This window comes from Sus scrofa, chromosome 9 (assembly GCF_054392235.1).
Source record: "Sus scrofa isolate SSC_HxYL_T2T_F1_AM1 chromosome 9, Sscrofa_HxYL_maternal_Yorkshire_Landrace_v2.0, whole genome shotgun sequence".
NCBI classification, from domain to species: domain Eukaryota; kingdom Metazoa; phylum Chordata; class Mammalia; order Artiodactyla; family Suidae; genus Sus; species Sus scrofa.
In genome coordinates, this window is record NC_139391.1 from 5,073,796 (window position 1) to 5,096,145 (window position 22,350).

General features: G+C 38.9%; 2 protein-coding genes and 1 pseudogene across 2 annotated transcripts in view; 1 reads left to right on the forward strand and 2 right to left on the reverse strand.

Annotated features, from left to right (window-relative positions):
- LOC100737856 (olfactory receptor 51G1) overlaps positions 1 to 22,350 on the forward strand; it is a 204,716-nt gene that overhangs the window by 54,955 nt on the left and 127,411 nt on the right. The gene's annotated exons all lie outside the window — the stretch shown is intronic.
- LOC100524384 (olfactory receptor 52E4-like) lies at positions 1,546 to 8,731 on the reverse strand. The gene is made up of 2 exons (XM_021062385.2): positions 4,874 to 8,731; positions 1,546 to 1,643 (listed from the first exon to the last, which is right to left on the reverse strand). Exons 1-2 carry the CDS (start codon positions 5,814 to 5,816, stop codon positions 1,546 to 1,548), a joined length of 1,041 nt encoding a protein of 346 aa, XP_020918044.2. The 5' UTR covers positions 5,817 to 8,731.
- LOC100524207 (olfactory receptor 52E1-like) lies at positions 6,030 to 21,379 on the reverse strand (annotated as a pseudogene).

A 22,350-nucleotide genomic window follows, 5' to 3' on the forward strand; every position in this document is an offset into this window, starting at 1 on the left:
CACATTCTTTTTCTCATATTCTCTTCCATCATGTTCTGTCACGAGCGGTTAGATGGATAGTTCACGGTGCTGTACAGCAGGATCTCATTGCCCATCCGCGCCAGATGCAAGAATTTGCATCTATAAAACATTCCAGGTTGTTGTAGTGACCTCAAAAGTTTATCAATATATGTGTGCCTATCTATCTACCTATCAACGTATCTATTTATTTAGATGTTTAGAACAGAAGAAAAGTAATAGGATATGGAATTTCCGATACTTAATATATTTGTCTTAGAATTTGCCTTCCATGGATCAAACTCCTGGCATCAATAAGACTACACTTTACACATCACATAAGGGCCATTTAAATTATAACTGAGGAGAAGCAAACGAGGGCATTTGTCTTTGAGAAGGAAAGTCAGATCCTGGGATAAAGTAGATTATGTAGCTTTGTTGATTTTTCTTTTCTGCCATTCAGCTAGACATGCTAAACCCCTCAATTCCTAAATGTTGTATTTGGAGACAGCCTCAATTACCCTTTGATTTGGGCAAATCACTTAGCTGTCAGCATTAGTGAAGATACATTGACGGGTTCATTTTACCAGCACGTGGTAAACACGGGATACGTTGAAGGTCCGGGAAAGTCTGTCGCTGGAGATTGGTCAGAAAACACTAGGGATAGGGTGTGTGCAGAAAGGAGAAGAAAGGCTTCCTTATACTTCCTGTCCTTCCTGCTGTGACTCACGTCCCTTAGAGCATCTCCTTCGTTGCTCAGCAGTGATTGTCGGTGCTAATTTCACAGATTCTTTCCAAGGCTCTCAATTAATTAAAGAGGAATAGGGGATTTAATTACTCTGCCTGGCTTTGCATTTTAATCCTTTGTGTCTGTTTGGAAATGGAAATCCCAGGCATGCATTTGAAAGGCAATAGTTACATAATAAACATAATGCTAAATATAAAATCACTTTTAAAACTTGACCCATAGAGTGTGGGAGATTTCATTCTACATTTTATTAATTTTAATATTGTAAAATTCCTGAAGAGGATATGATTACACTCCTTTTCAAGATAAGGAAGTAACATCAGATAAACTGGTGCAGCTTAGGCAATACCTGGAAATGCAAGATTTTAGGGACTATCTGGGGAAATGGGATTCAGGTGATTCTGAGGCAAGGATTGCATGGGTAGTATTTTCTTAGAATTGCTGTAAACCTTACTAGCACATAATTCTAGTGTTGAAGAATGGGGAGCTAGGAAAATATAATCCGCTTCAACTAGGAAGACACGTGTTTTCCCTGTATAATCTGTGGGTTTAGCCCCACAGACATGCAACTAAACAATAACCGTTACGATCCCATCAGCCACAGGCTCTGTAATTATTCGTTCCTAGGGTTCGTCCTCTAGTGACGGCAAAACTTTCTGGGTGACGTCATCTGCTCCTGGGAATCCTCTAGAGGAGAGAGAGGCCCTCCTTCACGATCCCTGACAGCCATTCGCAGGAGGCATCACTTTGTATGACCCTCCTGAAGCACCTGCGGCAGCAGCACAGGAAGTGGGAGGCAGCTAGTTGGGCTTCGAGCCTTCTCGATGAAGGGTGCAGCACAGGCAAAAAAAGACCAGGCCGATGAGGAGGTGGGACGGTGGGGGTAGGGGCATTTCCACTGGAGAGGAAAGCAGGAGAGGAATTAAAAATGTGAACAGGAGTTCCCGTCGTGGCTCAGTGGTTAACGAATCCGACTGGGAACCATGAGGTTGCGGGTGCGGTCCCTGCTCTTGCTCAGTGGGTTAACGATCCGGCGTTGCTGTGAGCTGTGGTGTAGGTTGCAGACGCGGCTCGGATCCTGCGTTGCTGTGGCTCTGGCGTAGGCCAGTGGCTACAGCTCCGATTAGACCCCTAGCCTGGGAACCTCCATATGCCGTGGGAGCGGCCCAAAGAAATAGCAAAAAGACAAAAAAAATAAATAAATAAAAATGCGAACAATCTGTGTAGCACACAGAGAATGAGCAGCAAAAGGACTCGAGCATTTCGGCTGCAGCAGAGCCAGGAAAGAAATTTAAATTTAAAAAATTTGAACAATATGCATAAGGTAAAAGGAAAAAATAAGTGTAAATCTGGTGTACTGACAAAACACAAACACAAACAAAACACAGTAAGCATTTCGTAGGTCTTCCTTTCATGAAACGCTGTGAATTACCTAATTTCCCATAATGGGAGCATTCCATGCTTACTTTGAAGGTAGACCTTTGCATCCTTTTCACTCTCTTCCACCATTCCATGTGTGTTCTTAAATTTTCACTCAGGTCACCCAGTGTGACCAAATTGTCTATCCTCCTGTACTTTGCATCACTTTCTAAACTGTAGTTGAAAGAAAATATTAGGATAAAGAGGATATAGGTGGTTTTAAAAATTGCGGGAAACGGAATATGCGTTTAAATGACTTGACGTATTCTAACTTACTTTTCAAACTTGACTTTTTGACTTTGAATAAATGTTGAGGAAATGCCAGTGTAAACATCCAACCTTCATGATTTCCACAAAATACCCCTTGATATGGAAATACCAGAACTTACTCAACTCATTGTCTGTTCTTAGGCATTAAACTTATGTATCATTTTGTTTCCATTTATCATCTATCTGTAAACCTACCTAAACCCTATTGTTTAGGACAGTTTTAGGTATTAGCACAATTGATAGGAAGGTACAGAGAATTCCAGTTTCCCATATGGCCCCACATATGCACAGCCTCCCCTGATATCGGCGTCCCACAGGAAGGCGGTGTGTTTGTTACAGTAAATTAACCTACGTATCACTATCACTCAAAGTCCATCATTTACATTAGGGTCAATAACTCTTGATATTTTTTACATTCTGTAGTTTTGAAAAAATATATGATATGTATCCGTCATTATAATATCACAGAAAATCATTTCATTGCTGTAAAAAAGGATTCCATTTATTCATCTTTCTCTTCCCCCAGTTCCTGAAACTGCTTCTATTTTTACAGTCTCTGTAGTTTTGCCTTTGTAAAAATATCAGTGATTTGGAAGCATAGAGCATGTGGCCTTTTCAGATTGGCGTCTTTCACTTGCTGATGTGCATTTAAGATTCCTCTATGTCTTTTCAGGGCTGGATAGCTCACTCATTTTTAGAGCTGAGTACAGTTTTATTATCTGGATGTAGCACAGTCTATTTATCTAGTAACCTACTGAAGGACATCTTGGTTGCCTCAATATTTTGGCAATTAGGAATAAAATTTCTAAAAACACCCATGTGCAGGTTTTTGTGGGAGCATAAATTTTCAAACCTTTTGGGCAAATACCAAGGAATTCAATTACTAGATCGTATAATAAGAGTAAGGTACAAATTGAGGTGCACGTTTTTACATGTGATTACCCAGTTGTTCCACAGTATCCATTCTTCATTGAATCACCTCAGCATTTTCTTGAAAACCAATGAATCATATTTATTTGTGTGGAGTATATTTGTGCTTCTTCTCCTGGGATCTTGATTAATTCGAGTATTTTATGCCCTAGCACAGTGTGATATAAATCCTCCAAATGTGTTAGGTTTGTTCTGAAGTTATTTTGCTTATTCTAGTTTCTTTACATTTCATATAAATTTAGCGTTAGCTCTTCAGTTTCTACAATAAAAAGGTCACAAGAATTTTGATTGTAGTATGGCATGTATATGTGTTCCTAAATATTTTATATATACTTAAACAATTTAAAACATTTTACTTTAATTTCTAATAGGATGCCACTAGTTTAAGAATGCTGTATCTTCTAAACTTGCTAAATTCATATATTAGTTCTAATAGCTTTTTCTAGGGTTACACAAGATTTTTCTGCAGCGATAATCCATGTCATCAGTAAGTATAGTATAATTTTGTCTTTCACATATCAGTGATTTTTATTTGCCTTTGCTTACCTGGTGCATTGGGTCGAATCACCAGTACTGAAGTGAATATGTGATAAGAGCAGAGACCCTTTCATTTTTCTGGCAATAGAGACATATATTCAGCCTTTCTTCATGCTGTGGAAGAGTTCCTTTGTCTTCCTAGTTTTCTGAAGTTCTTAACAGGAGTTCATGGTGGATTTTCAGAACTATGTTTCTATATTTAGTAACATGCGCATATGTTATTTCTGTTGTTTGTTGAAAGCATGGTGAAATATGTTGATGGATTTTCAGATGCAGAAAATATCCTTGTGTTTTTGAGATGAGGTCAATACAGTCATTTTAAAATATATACATGTAAATACATTATATAATTGAGTTCAAATTTTATAATATTTGTTAACTTTTACAACTGAGTTTGTGAAAGAATTTGTTAACTAATTTTATTTTCATAAATGCCTTTCTTTGGTTTTAGTGTCATTGTAGAGCTGCTGAAAAAGAGTGAGTTGGATACTTTTGGAGACAGAATTGAATGATAGATAACACACAGATTACCCTTTGAGTGGAATTAAGATGTGTCATCTAGATGCAGGTAATCCTGGCAAACAAGGAGGTTGTTGAAGGACAGATTCAAAAATATTGATGCTAGAGCCAAAATTTGAAACATTACCTGTCATCAGAATGTTCATTTTTATCAAATCTGTACATAAATTTTCCTGTTGGCCTGGAGAACAACATTGTCCTCACATATTCGAGAGTTTAATTACATTCTTTTCTTGGTCCCACAGTTGTCTCTCACCTTCACTGAAAAAAGGATACTCTATGGAAAGTCAAAGTGAACATTACATAAAGGGACCCCACTGAGTGTGAGCTTAGGAGACTAATTACGGCCCAGCACATGCCTTGGCGGCCTCTACATAATCACAGTTTGGGGCACAATGAAAGACGTACAAGCTGAAGGGTAGCCTGCAAGAGTTTCTCAACTTCTGAATGTACCGGGTCCCTCTTTCTTGACAAATATTCTCACAACGCGGTCACGGATTTGCTTTGTCCTGACCCCGTAAATGACTGGGTTTAAACCGGGAGGAACAACCACGTAGAGATTGGCCAGGAGGATGTGAACGTAGCGAGGAATGTTCCCACCAAACCGGTGGGTCATAAAGGAGAAAAATGCTGGGGTGTAAAAGGCTAAGAGGACACAGACATGGGAACCACATGTGCTAAGGGCTTTGTGCCTGGCGTCTTTGGAAGGAAGGTGGAAGACAGCTCGTAGGATGCGAGCATAGGAGAGGGCGATAAGGATCAAATCAAAGACCAGGGTCGCGATGGTGAATAAGCCGTAGATGATGTTGACTCTTATGTTCGCACAGGCCAGCCGGGCAATGCCCATATGCTCACAGTACGTGTGCGGAATAATGTAGTGTCCACAGAAGGGCAGTCTTTTGAGAAGAGGGCAGAACAGGATGGCGAGGAAGACTGGCTTCCCTACTGAAACAGAGGCCATGATGGCTACCGCTCTGTTGGTGAGAACAGTGGTATATCTCAGTGGATAACAGATGGCAACGAAGCGGTCAATCGCCATGGCCGTGAGTACATCAGATTCCATACCGGTGCAGGAGTGAATAAAGAACATTTGGGTGAGGCAGCCTTCAAAGCTTATCTCCCGAATGTTGAACCAAAAGATGGCCAGCATTTTGGGTATGGTAGAAGTGGAGAGACCTAGATCAATAAAGGAGAGAAGAGCCAGAAAATAGAACATGGGTTGATGAAGACTCTGCTCAGTCCTGATCACAAACAGGATTGTGACGTTCCCCACAAGGGCTACCAGATAAACCACACAGAAAGGGAAGGCCACCCAGCTATGGAGAGCTTGCAGACCAGGAATACCCAGCAGGAGGAAGACAGGAGGATGTGAGGCCGTGTCGTTGACAGAGGACATTCTGCTGAGGACTTTTGGAGGGTGCTCTTCTGTCTTCTTCGGTATTTCTGGGGAGGGAACATGTGGTGGTTGGATGTCACTGTATATATATATGTAGTAGGACAACAATACGATTCTTAGGAACGTCGCAGAAGGGGATTTGTGCCCAGGTGACTCTCAGAGACCCTCAAAGTACTGCCTATCCTATTTAATGTTCCACATGGATTTTGGGCGTTAGACTTTTCTGGTGGTCGTGTGGTGTGGTGGTCCATGGTCATCGTTGAGCTCATTCTTTTGAGACAGTCTCACCTGTGTGTGCTGGTACCACCTGCAAACCCTTTCAGTAACTGGAACCTGTTCCACATTTTCAAGTAACCTTTGTTACCTAGGTGAGCATATACTTACATGAAAATTTGCAAAATATTAAAAAATGGTTCAGATTGAAATAGGGAAACTTTGAATGTGATCTTCAAGAATATATACACTTATGAGGCTCATCACCCTGTCTTAGTTCCCTCTGTCTAGGTGTCACCTTTTCGTCTATTTGCTTTAATGAAACTGTGCTTTTTAATCTGTGTTTGATCAATTGAATATTAGCACTTTTCTACATTTCAGACAGTAAGTTGTTCTTTATCATATAGAAGTAATACAAAAGTGTAGTTGTGGAGGTAGAAAAATTAGTCATTAAATTCAGCTTTCATGTATGATAATTTTAAAAAATTCTTTCAGCAAACTAGGCGAAACGTAAAACTTGTTGCATTAGCTGAAAGGAATCTGTGCAAACCAACCAGCTGATACCATGCTGAGCGGTGAAACACTGAGAAGTTTGCCCCTAGGATTTATATGTAGGCAAGACTGTCAACTAGCCTAGCAAATACTTCACTGGAGTTTTTCGTTCGTTTGTTTATTTGGGGGGTGCCGCACCCACAGCAGAAGAAGGTTCCCAAGGCTAGGGGTTGAATCAGAGCTGCAGCTGCCAGCCTACACCACAGCAACCCCAGATCCAAGCCACACATGTGACCTACACCCCAGCTCAGGGCAGTGCCAGATCCTTTAACCCACTGATTGGGGCCGGGTATCAAACCCCCATCCTCAGGGATACCAGTTGGGTTCATTACTGCTGAGGCACCATGTGAATTCCCTTTACCGGAGATTTAAATGAGGTCCATATGTCAAGAAAAATAATTTAAGACGTCCAGACAGGAATGAAAGAAGCAAACTTTCCTGTTTATAAATTACATGAACATTGACATAAAAAAAAAATACAACCAGTCATTTGTGCCAACAATTGCTCAGTATAAGAATCACTGCTTTTTAATTTGCTATCAGCAAACAATTGGAAATTAAGAATCTAAATTAATTTTTTAAATTCATAATACCACTTACACTCGAAATCAGGGAGAACTTAGCAATAAGCACAGAAGTATAAATATGACAGGAATATTTTCTCCCATTCAGTGGGTTGTCTTCATTTTGTCAATGTTTTCCTTTGCTGTGCAAAATCTTCAATTTAATTAAATCCATTTGTTTCTTTTTACTTGGATGTCCTTTACCCTAGGAGACAGATCAAAAAAATATTGCTGTGGTTCATGTCAAAGGCTGTTTTGCCTTTGTTTTCATTGAGGGATTTTATTGTTTCGGGTTGTATATTTAGGTCTTTAATCTATTTTGCATTTACTATGTATATGATGTGAGGAAGTACTGTAATCTCATCCTTTCATCAGTAGCTATGCAGTTAGCGAAATGCAGATTGAAATCACAGATATCCCCTCATACCTGTCATAAATGGCTATAATCAAAAAGTCTGCAAACAGCAAATGTTAGCCAAGACGGGGAGAAAACGGAACTCTCATACACTGTGGGGATGGGTGTGAAAGGTGGTGGAGTCGTTCTGAAAAGAGTATGGAAGTTCCTAAAAATTGAACTACCTTATACTCCGGCGATTTCATTTCCATTCCGTTCCAGTGGGGGGAGGGAAGCGGGGAAAGGCAACCTAAGGGTGTGAGGTTAAGAAACATATGTTACTGTAGATAAAGTAGATAAGCAGTTAGGATATAATGTATCGTACAGGGAGATATAGCTCTTGTTTTGTCATGACTTGGAGTATAATCTGAAAATATTGAATCACCGTTTTGTACACCTGAAACCAGTGTAATATTCTAGATCAACTGTAATTTTACAAAATGTCAGAAATTAAGAAGACAAAAATTTAAGCCATATCCATGGTTTAAAAGACCAAACTATGTTAAGATGTCAGTTCTTCCTTTATCGGTCAATAAATTGAAAACGGCTTCAAGGTATACCAATAAATTGAGCTTATTCTAAAATGATTACAGGACTATCCTCAGTTCCTTGGATAAAGAATAGCTCAGCCAGAGACTTATGTTATGGAACTTCAAACTTATGAAACTATTGCAATTAAGGCTTAGTGTATTTGAACAATGATAAACGTATAAATGTGGCCTGATAGAAAGGCAGGAACAGGCACAGATCAAAGCACTATTAAATTTTACCAACTGACTAATGGAGAAATTCGACAAAAGAGGAGGGCTGTTCACTATGCATGTGAACACAGTTATATATTAAAAAAAACCCTGTGATATGTAGTTATATATATTTGAAAAAAACCTTGATGTCAACTTCACAACATCTACAAATACTAATTACACTTCTAAAAACACCTTGATGTGTTTTTAAAGCTGAAATCATAACATCTATAGAATTAAGGGAAAAAGGAATATCTTTGTAACCCAGTGGAAAGTCATGATTTTTAAGACAAGACATAAAAAGCAAAAATCAAGTCATCTGATACCTCTTATTGAATTGTTAAGCTGACTGTTAAGAAAGTGAATTTAGACAGCAAAGATGGGGAACATATATCCACAATCCCTTAGTTTTCAAAATTAATTAGTGTCAGGAACATATAGAAATGCTTACAGCTGAAAAATAATAAGAAAAACAGTAATAGAAAAAGAAGGAAAGAGACCTAACACTAACACGTGGCAATGGAGAACATACAAGTGACTTTAAATTTTTGAAAATCATTAAGCAATAGTAATTTGACATTAAAGCCAAAAAGACATATTAATGTACATCCATTAAAATGGCCAAAATTTTAGAAAAAAACACAACACAAAAAACATGACAATACCAAGTTTTGGCCATGATGTAGAACAGCAGATTCAGGTCCACTTCAATTACCCACAACAATGGACTCCTGCCTGCTTATTTAAGACAGATGAAATCATGCGTTTACCAAAAAACTTGCTTCATCACCGCTTTATTCGTAATTACCCCCATGAGGAAAGATCACAGCTACTCATCACCAAGTGAATAGACAAGTCTATTTTGGAATGCTTCACAATGGTGTTTTGAATATTCAGCAGCAAAGATGAATTGCTATGTATGTGTCTAACAGCAGAGACAAACCTAAAATCATCCTAGTTACTGCTTATTACTAGTTTTGAAAGGGGACTAACTAAATAATTTCACTCCTATGAAGTTCTAGAGCATACAACGAAAAATAGGTGCTGAAAAGAGCTATTCAGTGGTTTCACTGGGTTGAGCGGAATCAGGGAGCAGACTGGGAAGGAACACAACAAACTGTGAAGTCTAAACATTCTATGGTGCATGGGATTTAGTTTTTCTTCCTAATGTGTTCCTTCTTATTGATTCTCATTAGCTTTTAGTCACATGGGAACTGTGGTACATTCTTCCTGGTTGTTTGCAACAAGTTCATCTGTGAACACAATTACTCTGAATACTGTCGGATTTGATGGGCAGTTCACAGGCACACGGCGTGCTAGCCTTGTATCCTAGGATGTGCTCTTCCATTAACTCTTGAGATTTCCTAAATTTAGTTTTTGTTTTTCCAATGGTACAGATGTGTGTGCTCCACTCAGATTTCTCAAGCATGTTCCTGAACACATTCACCCAAATTTATAACGTCACCATTATTGAATTCAAGACTGATTTCAGGACGCCAGAGTCCTAATCAACTGGGAAAGAACCAACCGAGACAGCCTTCAGAATGTATATTTTTCTCCGATGCATGTATGTAGAATGGCTATTTGTTTCCTTTCTTAGACTGACACTTTATGTTTGCCAGTCATCAAACAAATAAATTAATATCTAGGAAACACTCTACTAAAATCTTTACAAATATTCTCACTCCACTTTCAAAACAATTTTATGAAATAGTTGCAGTTATCACACCGGATTTGCATGCAAACAAAGCTACGGTTAAAAGAGTCTAAGGAATTTGTCTCAGTAAATTTATAACTTGTACAATTAGAATTTGAACATAGGTCTTTCTCTCCCAAATTTCCTTTAGGCAATAATGAATCAAATCCTATAGAACCATGAAAATTATGGAAATAATTCTGTAGTTAGTAAAATATTCTTGTATTTTAGTTTTTTTCCTGTCTTATTCCCTGCAAGGCTCATCAACCAGACCCTGAAATAAAGAGATATGTGTGTGCTCTTGAAAAATAAGAAGGAATTAGTTCCTTTTGTGGCTCAATGGAAATGAACCCAACTAGTATCCGTGAGGAGGCAGGTTCGATCCCTGGCCTTGCTCAGTGGGTTAAAGATACAGGGTTGCTATGAGCGGTGGTATAGGTCACAGAAGCAGCTTGGATCTTGTGTTGATGTGGCTGTGGTATAGGCTGGCAGCTGCAGCTCCAATTTGACCCCTACCCTGGGAACTTCCCTGTGCTATGCTGCAGGAATGGCCCTAAAAAGAAAAAAATAAAATAAAAAAAGAATAAGAAGAAAGACGTGGACAGTTTAGTTCATAATGATCTGATCTAGAATTGCTGTGGGTCTGTGGGTGGTCCCAGACCCCAGAAAAGGTCAGATTAGATGAAAGAAAGAAAACCCTGAGGGTTTGAGTGGATCTTGGCAGCTACAGTAATTAAAAGATGCTGAATTTTTGGAGAGGGCAGAAAGTAAAGGCAGCTGGATTTCAGGGAGCTGTTTAGCTCAGAAAACCTCTGGGAATTAAAATGTAGAAAATATAACTGACATTCTCTAAGATCCCATCTCAACTCCCTTTCGTACTGTTCTGATGATTCCGTCTGATAAGTAGCTTCCCATTCGAAGCTCAAGCCACCACCTGCATGTGGAAGGAAATTTTAATGATCTAGAGTTTTGTCAAAGAAGGTCCTAAATGTGGGAAAGTACAGACTGTCGAGGCCACTGGGTCAAAGCTCATCCCTTAACATCCAGAGGGAAAGTCACCTTTCTCCTTCGAGTGGGTGGTTCTGCCTCCCTCAGGAGACAGTTAGCTATTTTCATTAGAGTAGCTCTAATTTAAGGTTATAAGTACGTGGCATAGAGAGCAATAACAACTCCCTACCTTTAATATTTAAAGCAGACATCGATAATGCATTATGATATGGTTTTTATTTTCTATTAAGCCTGGATAGTTTCAGTGCCAGTACGTCTCAGTGTGCTCCTGATGCGGACTGTCGACTGAGAGACAGCCGTACAGGTGCACCCATCATCCCCACTGCCACCTGCCCCCAAACGTTATAAAGATATGGGTTTATTTGAAAGTCCCATTATTTCTATGGTGTTAGATCTTGAATGACGGATCCTCTTACTAGATTATTCTTGACAACTGATGTCCACTCAGTGTCAGATTTGACCATGGATAGACATATCGTGTCCATATGACAGCCCAACAGCCTACGTTGGCCAAGTAAGAATCAGTTGGTGTGGTGCTCAGGGAGCCTCTCTTTCAACCGAGGCAAACAAAGCTTTGTGTCTTCAAATGATCTTAGGAAAATCATTCCCTGAGTCTTTTTTGTATTTATCTGCAGAGTTTGAGATAATCATAGCATGAACTTCATATGGCTCTAGTACTAATAAAATAGAACATGCGTGTGTGGTACCCGAACATGCCTTCACACGGGATCCTTAGTGACATTAGCGGGAATAGCTTGTCCTTATGGTTATTATCCACAGATATGACCGTTAGTGCTAATGGGTGATTTTCCAAAAAAGCACAATAGCTTACAAATGATAGAAACTTGGCCCCCTTTGAAGGACTGTGTGAACCGAGGCCCACTGTTCATTTTAAGAGGAAAGTTAATTCTCAAATGGAATTACGCAAGGAGTTACATTTTAAAGCATCTTCATAGTATTCCAGATATGTATCACACTTAGAGAACAAACGATAAAACTTCAGGACTTCTTCATTGACAACCATTTATGAAAGACTTTTTTCTTAGAATACATTTATAAATATTTGCTTTTCATTCTGAAACATGGACTATGTAAATCAGGTTCAACTCAATTTCAACTCATTTTAAACTATGAAAGACCTGTCAGCTTTACAGAATCTGATTCCTGGACGCAGGTTAATGCACAGAGAGAGCACGTATTAACATCCGTGTTTTGCAGCTCAGAGTCCAAAGTCATCCCCAAGGCCTCACAGCCCCTGAGGTATAGCAGCTCTTGCAAAGAGGTCACTGTGCTGACAACCGCTTTGATTTCCGTGGTTCGGGACTCGGGTCGCTCTCCCAGGCTCCTGTGTGCAGTGAACGTGCACGCTCCAGTGTCTGGGGGCTCCCTTTCTGTAGAGTTAGCTGAAATAAAGGGAGTCTGGTGTTTCATCTGGGATATGCCTGCAAGCGGTCCTACCTGATGTGGCTTCCAGAAACTGCCCTCCGTGTCCACTGTGCTGAGCTGCCCCAGCCGTCTGAGACTTTTCATGGGAGGCTCCCCACCAGGTATAAATTAGGACCTGGGCCACCTTCCCAAGGACGGCGCTCTTCCTCTTCTTGCCTGCCCAGGATCTCTTAAAAGGCACATTTTATGCAAAGGTTGTTATCGCCCCCTGAGAAGGACACCCTGGACTAATCTCTTTAGGGACTGAAAGCCACCTGAGAAGTTGACTCAGGCACTGAGACTGAAGCTTCTTGATTCCACCTGCACCTAGGGAGTCAGGAATCCCTTTTATATTTTGTCTCTTAGGGATAACATCTTTTCATGTAGTTTAATCTTCATTTCTATATTTTATTTTGATTAATTTTCTCTAATTAATCATCTCTTTATATTTATAAAAGATTGCTTTATTTAAGACTTAAGAGCTATGCTCATTATTTTATACATATTAAATTAAATTAACTATATTTAATATATTAAATATTATATTTTATATACTCAATACATTATTTATATAATTTCATTTTAAGTTGTATAACATATTGACATCTAAATATTTTCTTAACCTTTGTTTGTCTGTTTTCACAGTCTGTTTCTATATTAAACTATGTAGAAGAGTAAGGAAACTACACTGAAACTAAGGCATTTAAAGTTTTGTTACATAATAGTTGTGTATGTCACTTAACTTCTGAATCTTTACTCATTAAAGATATAAACTACATAAAGAATCACATGTAGTTCCTAGAACATTATAAAGTGTCAGGAAATATTAGACATTACCTCTTGTTTCAAAGTGTTTCTATAATTCTTAAATCATATGAAATTGTGGGCTGCTTTTTCCTGCATGTATCCTATATAAGAAGCCAATTATTCTTACTAGTGGTGTCTTGTAACCTATTTACATATAAAATCTATATACTTATTTTTTCTCTAGTTCTTGAATGTTCATGTTACATATATGTATATTTTACACACATGTATTTTACACACACACACACACACACACATATATATATAGTTAGCTGAGAAATAAAGCAGTTTCTATTCTAACAGTATTGTACTCAGGCAATTGCCACTTGCCTCAATATAATATTAAGATCAAATACAATATTATTATTGCATATGCTCTTTTCCTGGACACTTGTTGAATGACTTGTCCATAGACCAATTCTACCAACTGATAGATCTATAATATCACGTGGTTGACTTTTATAGATTCATTGAATATTTTGATGAAAACATTAGTAAGGAAAAGTCTAAGGGGGGTTCTCTTGTAGTGCATTGGGTTAAAAATCTGGTGTGTATTGCAACAGAACAAGGGTGGGGAAAAATGTATACATGTAAGAGGAACTTGGTCCCTATGCTGTACAGCGGAAAAAAAAAAAAAATTCTGGTGTGGTCACTGCAGCAGCTTGGGTCACTGCCGAGGCGCAGGTTTGATCCCCAGCCCAAGAATTTCTAGTTGCTGTGCGCAAAGGACCCCTGTGGAAAAAAAAAAAAAAAAGAAAGGAAAAGAAAAATCTTAGGGCATATATGCTTTTTGTTTGGTAAGTACATAAATATTTTGCTTAATATTGTGTTATGTTTCATTAGCTGAAAACTAGCTTTATGAGTGTTTCACTGTCCCCTACCACTGTTTAAAACACAGCCACTTTCCCATGCTGAAAGGTTCTGTCTCTTCAGATGGATGAATTTCTCCTGTGACCTCCTTAAATACTTTTTCATACCATGTTGTTACCCCAGTTTTCTGGGCTATAGAAAAGGAATAATAAGAACTGGCTACTTATTTTGTAGTTATAAGAATTCAACAAGTTAAAACTTGAAAAGTTATGAAAACTGTTTGGCTCATCGTATGTGTTTATAAATGAGTATTATATTAGTTTTTATCAACTTTGTGCATTTTTTATATAGATGTTATTTTTTTATCATGTTGCTGACATTCATGATATGTGGGTAGACATACACATATTAAATATTTATTATTGTCTCATGGATTCTTGTTTCTAAGATGAATGACTTTCTGAATCTACCCATCATAGAATATAATCTTCCCCAGACATTTATGTAATGTTCAATCTTGAGAGGAGAGAAGAGGTTGCATTTACTCTTACTCAAGCCTCTTAATCTCTGAAGACCAAATTTCATAATTTATTTCTGAAAATTCTAATTACCCTTTCTCTTATCTGCTTGGTTCTGATCCCGTAAATAACAGGGTTGAGAGCAGGTGGGATGCCAACGTAGATGTTGGCAAGGAGAATGTGGATGTATTGAGGAATGTTTCGGCCGAAACGGTGGGTCGTGAAGGAGAAAAATGCCGGGGTGTAGAAAGCCAACATGACACAGACGTGAGAGCCACATGTACTGAGTGCCTTTAGCCGGGCATCCCTGGATGGTAGGCAATAGACAGCACGGAGGATCTGGACATAGGAGGTGACAATGGCTATGATGTCAAACACCAAATTAGAGATGGCACATAAGCCACAGACGATGTTGGCCCTGATGCTGGCACAGGACAGACGGGCAGTGCCCATGTGCTCCCAGTAAGTGTGAGCGATAATTCGGAGTCCACAGAAGGGTAACCTTAGGATGAGTAGAACAAAGGGGATTGCAGAGGACAAAGGTCTGAGGAGGACGGTCAATACCATGGCTGATAGCACCTTGTCTGTCAGCACCTGTGTGTAGCGAAGACGGTGACAGATGGCCACGTGGCGATCATAGGCCATGGCCATGAGCACAGCCGACTCCATGCCCGTACAGAGGGGGATGCAGACCATCTGGGTAAGGTAGCCCTCAAAGCCTCTTTCTCTCAGATGGACCCAGAATATGCCAAGCTTCTTGGGGATGGTGGATGTGGATAGGCCCGGGTCCATAGATGACAGAATGGCCAGGAAGGAAACATGGGCTGATAGAGGTTACGTTCTGCCTCAATCACAGAAAGAATTGCGACATTTCCCAGTAAGAGAGTCACATACACAACACACAATGGAATAGCAACCCACAGGTGCACAGCTTCTAGCCCTGGAATTCCCAACAGGAGAAAAAAGTAGGGCTGGAACTGTGTCCCATTAGAAGGGGACAGGCTTCTGTGGCACTTCTACAGCCATACATGTCATAGACCAGGTGCTTCATTCCCTGAGAGGCTGAAGCTCTTCTTGTCCAGTTTTATTGATTTCCTACAGGATTATACAAAAATATGTATAAAATATGTATAATCTTTTCTTATCACCAATCCCATCATGACGTAACTATGTGACTTTTATAAAAACTGAAGTACATGCCATTCTTGTTTAATTTCCATCAAGCTAATTAGACTCATTCTACTTGTTTCCATTTGTTCATTTCATATAATTAAATCAAACTTTTATCAAGGATCTAATGGTTGCCTGATTATCAGGCAAATAGTCAGATAATGGGTTTGTAGAGATAAAATGCTTTACTGCTCTTAAGGAAATTCCATTATAGCTTAAGATTTAAAATAAGAATAAAATGTCTGTTTTTTTCTGGATTTTAACAGGTACGTTTTTCTTTATATCTTAGGGATCCACCATCTCATAGTCAATTGCCATGTCCTGTGATGGTAGAATTTGCCCAAAACCCTTTTAAGACTACTAAACCCAGTGGAGAAAGCCACTCAATCAATTCCTGGACCTCTTTCATCAGAAACATAATTACAATTAGGGTTAGACAGTGTTAAATGCAGGAAATCCAGACTCATGGTGGATGCGGTTGATATAGTTGAAGTTTACAATTGACTGTTGGAAATTGCAGAAGAGGGAACACTGACATTCTAAGAGTCTGGCTCATGGTAGCATGCTGCTTCCTAAATACTTAAATTTATTCAAAAGGACACGTAAGAAATAGTCCGGAAAAGGTAACAGTAGGACATATGAAACCCACTTGGAGAAAGAGTCAAGGTGATAGAATTATGAGTACAGGAGAGGGAAGGTCCGGATAGTGAAGACTCGTGGTTGGGAAGAGCAAACACACTTTTCTGGGTTACACGGAAATCCGATTTCCGTGTTCTTCAGCCTTTCCCTCCTCTTTCATACCCATATTTTACCTCATTTCTCTGTCAGATTGTGACCATCCTTCAAAAATACCTGTCACATTTCATTGGCCCACAGCACTATCCTTCTTGTCACATTTTCTAGCAGATACTGTCTTAGCACTGGGCTTGGAAATTGAGAAGAGGAGACTTCGAGGAGGTATTGTCCCCTCATGCTTGGCTGCATGCTGCCAGGCAGTTATTTGTGCAATTGAGCTGCTCCTTAAAGCTCTCACGCGTTCATGAAGTCGGGACGTGAACCAGAGGTCTCCACGTGGTTCCTATAAAGACACTCTGAGAGGTTTCACAGCAGTGGAGTCAAGCCTTTAAAAAAAAATTATGTGACAATATCTTTGAAACTCTAAGTGTTCTTTTTTTATATAGTAATTTTTATTTTTTTTTCCATTATAGCTGGTTTACAGTGTTCTGTCAATTTTCTACTGTACCGCATGGTGACCCAGTGACACATACATGTACACATTCTTTTTTCTCACATTATCATGCTCCATCATAAGTGATTAAAGGGGTCTTGATACGGTATTTTTTACTACCGTGTTACGCAAAGCCATGAATTGTGAAATATTTGTCTTGAGAGCTGAATGGAGGACAGAAGGGTACACAGAGTTAACCTCTGTAAGATACAGAATGGTGACAGCTAAGAAAAGGCAAGAGAGTCAAGATTGAAAATTAAGATACCAAACGGGCAAAGGGAAAAGTGAGGCAAATGATAAATAAACACTCAGAGAAAGACAATTCAGAAAGTTATAAAGGTATTTGCATATGCATACGCACACATCACTTATCCACATATGTTAAAATGAGACTTAAAGTCTTTGTTGGAGCACTTGCCTCAATTTATGTAAATTATCATCTTGTTACAGTCTGGGCTCACGGATACCTTCCCTAGTCAGTTCGCTTTTTTTTGTTTGTTTTACATTGCTGTCATTATTTTATCACTTCAACCTAAATCTCAGTAACATAGCCGCGTGAAAATGTTTTCTGCCTTCGTGGATCCTTTCTGGCCCCACAGCCAGACTCAGCAGCGTTCGGAGGTAACGAGCTCAGCTGCCCCAGGACGTTTCCACTGCAGGCCCTCCGACTACAGTGGGAGGTTTACACGGTGAACTCGGTCCTTAAAAGGAAGAGTCTCCACACAGCGGTGCCCTCTGGAGAACAGAGGTGTCCCGAGGCGCCGAACCATATGCATCATCAGTGTGAGGCAAACCATCACTGGTGGTTTCTTTTCTGAAAGTCCCGAGTCCGGATGCTGAGTCCCAGGCTTGGGGCAACTACGGACGCCTGAGCTCTCGGGAGGGGAGGCTGTGAGGAGGGCTCACCTTCCACTCTGTCTCCTCAAGATTCCTCTAGTTCTAGATATGCTTTCTTGGGCTACTCGTACGAGTCCAGGTCACAGAGACTCAGAAGTGATTTGATAGAAGGGTTTGGCATGTCATTCTGGCTTCATGTAACTTTCTTTTTGTGCCATATTTTTTACCTTGCTTTTGGTCTGGTCAGTTTTTCTAAAACTGATCTGTCTCTCACATCCGAGTCCTAAACACAATTCAACCTTAAATTCTATTTTGAAAAAACTGAAGCCCAACTAGGATCCATCACTCCATAGAATGGAATGTTTGCTAGAACTTAGCTGGGGGAGATGATATAAAGAAACAATGACCAGTTGTTTTGAACACAAATCCTCTTTTTTTATTATTCTTATTAACATTAAAATAAGATAGGGTTAAATTTAATTATAAAAATCCAGAGGTCTAAGGGAAAGAAATACGAGATATAGGAAATTGACTAAATGGATGGAATTCGAGTCAGATTGTATGGATTTGAAGCATCTCTCCAACATAACGGACATTTGAGTTTGGGCAAGAAATTTAAACTCTGTGTCTCCAACTTTTCCTCTATAATGAGCAGAATAATAACCAGTACAAAGTATTCTTGTGATTTTTTTTTCTTTTTCTTCTTTTAATTTTTTTGTTTTATTTATTTTTTAATTTTGTTGTTATGGAGATTTAAAAAGCTAATTCTTGTATAGCTCCTAAAACATTTCCTGCTATGTCATAAGAAATTTGTAACTGTGTGCTGATAACAATCTGAGCTCCTTAGCTAATGCTTAACCCTCTAAGGCTGCGATGGTCTGTGGAAGCTCATATTGATTAGAGTTGCCATGAAGACATCTCCTGGAAGTTTTCCTGGAGTTAATGGGGTGTTGATAAATGACACCATCTTCCTCACCTAAATTTATTGCCACAGTGAACAACACACGAATCAAACAAATGGCTTCTAGAAGAACATCAGCATTCATACTGAGTAAAACCTGTGTGTTGTTTCTTGGCTTAGTTATGCATCGAAACAGGTAAAATCGCCTTTCTAACAAGTTTTGCCTCAAAGCTTCAGGTTGTTGGTTGCAGGAGCAGAGACTTCTTAGGCAATTTCTTGAAATTTTGCTGTGTGACTCTGGAATCTGCAATATCAGCGCTATTACCGTACGACAGGTAAATAAATCTGTGTGTTTCTAGGTTCTCTATTCAGTACATTCATCTTTTTTATTTATTCCTTCATCAATTCTCTTCTCTCGTAACTTCAGCAGCATATTAAAATTATTTCTATCTCATGAATCGTGCATTCTGTTTCTCTCTCCTTTATTTTTTAAATAAAGCTTTAAAAAGTTTAAAAAATAGACCACCTGTAGACTTAAGAAAAATACAAATGTAGTAAAGAGAGTTCTCCTATGGCTCATGCATAATTTCCCCCATCGTTGTGCAGTAGTGTGGTCATTTGTTACAGGTCATAAATCAATGTTAATATTCCTCTCTTATTGCAGTTCATCTGTTATTCCGATCCCCTTAGTTGACCCGATGTTCATTTTCTGCCAAAGGATCCCATCTGGGATACCAAATGACATTCACTGATTATGTGCAGTTAGATCTCTTCTCTTGGCTCAGACTTTTCTTGGTTTTGATGACTTGGTAGGGTTTTAGGAGTCCTGGTCAGGTTTTTTAAAGATGTTTGTTGAATGAAATCAGTCAGGTTATTTTTCCCATGATTAGACTGAGTTATGTATTTGGGGAGGAAGCTCCGTGAGGTAAAATACCACTTATATTGAAACAGTCAAAGGTACCTGCTGTCCAAATGGCTCTATTAGCTGGCTGAGAGAGTGTTGTCAGGATCCTCCGTCTTCCCCATTTCCAGGTTTACTCTCTGGAAGTACGCTGTGATGTTCAGCCCCCAAGTTAAACTGTTAGATGTCATGCTCACTCCCTTAAGGGTGGAGCATCCTCATAAATTGTTTGGGATTTTTTTGCAGGAGCGATATATCTACCTCCCGCATTTGCTTATGAATCCAGTTGTTTATTTATGTCAGTATAGACTCATAAGCATTTATTTTACACTCTAGATTATAATCCAGTATTACTTTATTTTGTCACCTTCTCCAGCCTTGGCTATTGGGAGCTCTTTCGTTGGCTCCTGTGTCCCTTTGACAGACCTTTGTAATTGGATGTTTTTATTTTGGATGGCGGGTAGCTTCCTTACTTTCTAGTACTACAAGGCGAATCCTGCATATGACGTGCCCCAGGCTTGGAATGTGCTATTTCTAAGAGTCATTGGTTTCTTTAATTGGATCATGGAATTAGAAACAAAGTTCTCAGTGCTGAGTGAGATTTTCTCTTGGGGTGTCATTGCTTTAAGGCCATCTCCGCTTTGAGAGCAAAGGAATACATGTGTGCATACTAACCTGTGTATGTTATATGTATATAACCTACCAATCAATCATCTGTTTAAAGACATCATTGCGAGGTCTCTGACTCTAATCCATTAGCAATGACTTGTTCTTGTACCCTCTTATGCTTATCTGTAAAATACCATCCAACAATGAGAAACCTGGCCCCCCACCCTTTGCCATCCATCTAAATAATTGCTTAATAGCAGTATGCAAATAAATGTAGCTGTATTGAATTGTTAACCTATATGGGGGGAAAACGTATCTGCTAGAGTACAGTGCTTATGTGTATAGTTATTTTTGCCTTTATTCTCACAGCCTCTACTCATACCCAGAGTTACATAGCTTGATACATTTTCCCCTGCCAACTTGAGTGAAGTGTTTTCCATTTCTTGTACATTATATTTGTCAGGTTTTGAATTTTATCCTGGGATCTCCTGAACTCACATACATTTAAGTCACCTTTGGTGTTGTAAAATTGTATGGGCTTTGTCAAATGTGTAGTATCATACATCTACCACCGCAGTATCATATAGGATAATTCCTTAACTTAAAACGTCCATGTTCTTCAAATAGTCAGCTTCTTCACTCTTCCTCCCCTGGCAGCCATGGATGGTTGACTTCTCTATAGTTTTTTTAAATTGCTTTTTAATTATTTTTATTGCTTTTTTATTACTCAAATGAATTTATCACATCTGTAGTTGTAGAATGATCATATACAGGATGTTGTTTCTCTAGAGTCACGCAATAGCAAACTTTCTCAGATTAGCTTCTTTCACTTAGGGATATGCGTTTAAAATAATCTGTCTCTTTATGACTTGATATCTCAATTTGTATTAATACTCGATAATATCAGTTGTAATTGTGTACAGTGGATGCACCAAAGTTTGGATATTCATTTATGTATTAAAAGGTATCTCGACTGCTTCTAATTCTTGGCAATTAGGAGTAAGGTTGGTATAAATATCTATGTGTAGGTTTTTTTTGGACATAGTTTTCAAACCATTTGGGTAAATTCCTTGGCATATAATTGATGGACCATATGGCCAAACTATGTTTACCTTGTAAGAAAGTTCCAAACTTTTTTTCAAGAACTGTGATATTTTTCTCATTCCCACCAAAAATGAAAGCGCCCATTGATAGATGAATGGATAAAGAAGATGCAGTGTATGTATACAAAGGAATGCTATTTGGTCATTAAAAAGGTAAAATTTTGCCATTTGTGATAACAGGGATGTACCTTGAGGGTATTATGTTCAGTGAAATAAGCAGGTGGAGAAAGACAATTGCCATGTGATTTCACTTATATGTAAAATATTAAAAAAAAACTAATAAAATAAAATAAATGAAAAAAAAAAGCCAAACAGAAACAAACATGTACATACAGAGAACAGAACAGTGGTTCCAGGGGATGTGTGTGGGGGTAAAATGGGTGAATGCGAATCAGATGTATGGCGATGGATGGAAATAAAGTTTTGGTGGTGAGCACACTGTAGAGTATACAGAGTAGAAACACAGTGTTTTACATATGGGGAAAAAATGAATGAAATGTGTTATTGCCTTGTACTTTACCTGCCCTTGGTATTGCTCTCTTAATTTTTAAATTTTAGCAGTTTTTGAGGTGTATAATGGAATCATTTTTTTCCTTTTTAGGGCCACAGCTACGGCATATGTCTGTTCCCAGGTTAGGGGTTGAGTCAGAGCTGCAGGTGCCAGCCTATACCACCCAGCCACAGCAATGTGGGATCCAAGCCACCTCTGCGACCTGTGCCATAGCTTGTGGCAACACAAGATCCTTAACCTACTGAGCGAGGCCAGGGATCGAATCTGCATCCTCGTGGATACTAGAAGGGTTCTTAACCTGCTGAGCAACAATGGAAACTCCATGTAGTAGAATCTTACTGCATTTCTTAATTTGTTCAATTTCATTATTTTTATGTGCAGGTCAATTTCTGCTAACATCAATTTCAATAATAATAATAATAATAATAATAGAACACATTTGATACCTAGGAGTCATGCTGGAGATATGAAATTATAAGATTACCCAAAATATTTTAATAAGAATATCTAGGAAATTCCTGTGAAAGTTGCTGACTTTGAAAATG

What these genes read in the sequence shown, in the direction of transcription:
- LOC100524384 (XM_021062385.2), bottom strand. Translation starts at nt 5,816, where the DNA reads ATGTCCTCTGTCAACGACACGGCCTCACATCCTCCTGTCTTCCTCCTG. An exon ending in TGTCAAGAAAGAGGGACCCG is followed by an intron (nt 1,644 to 4,873) that starts GTACATTCAGAA and finishes TTTCCTCTCCAG; the next exon opens with TGGAAATGCCCCTACCCCCA.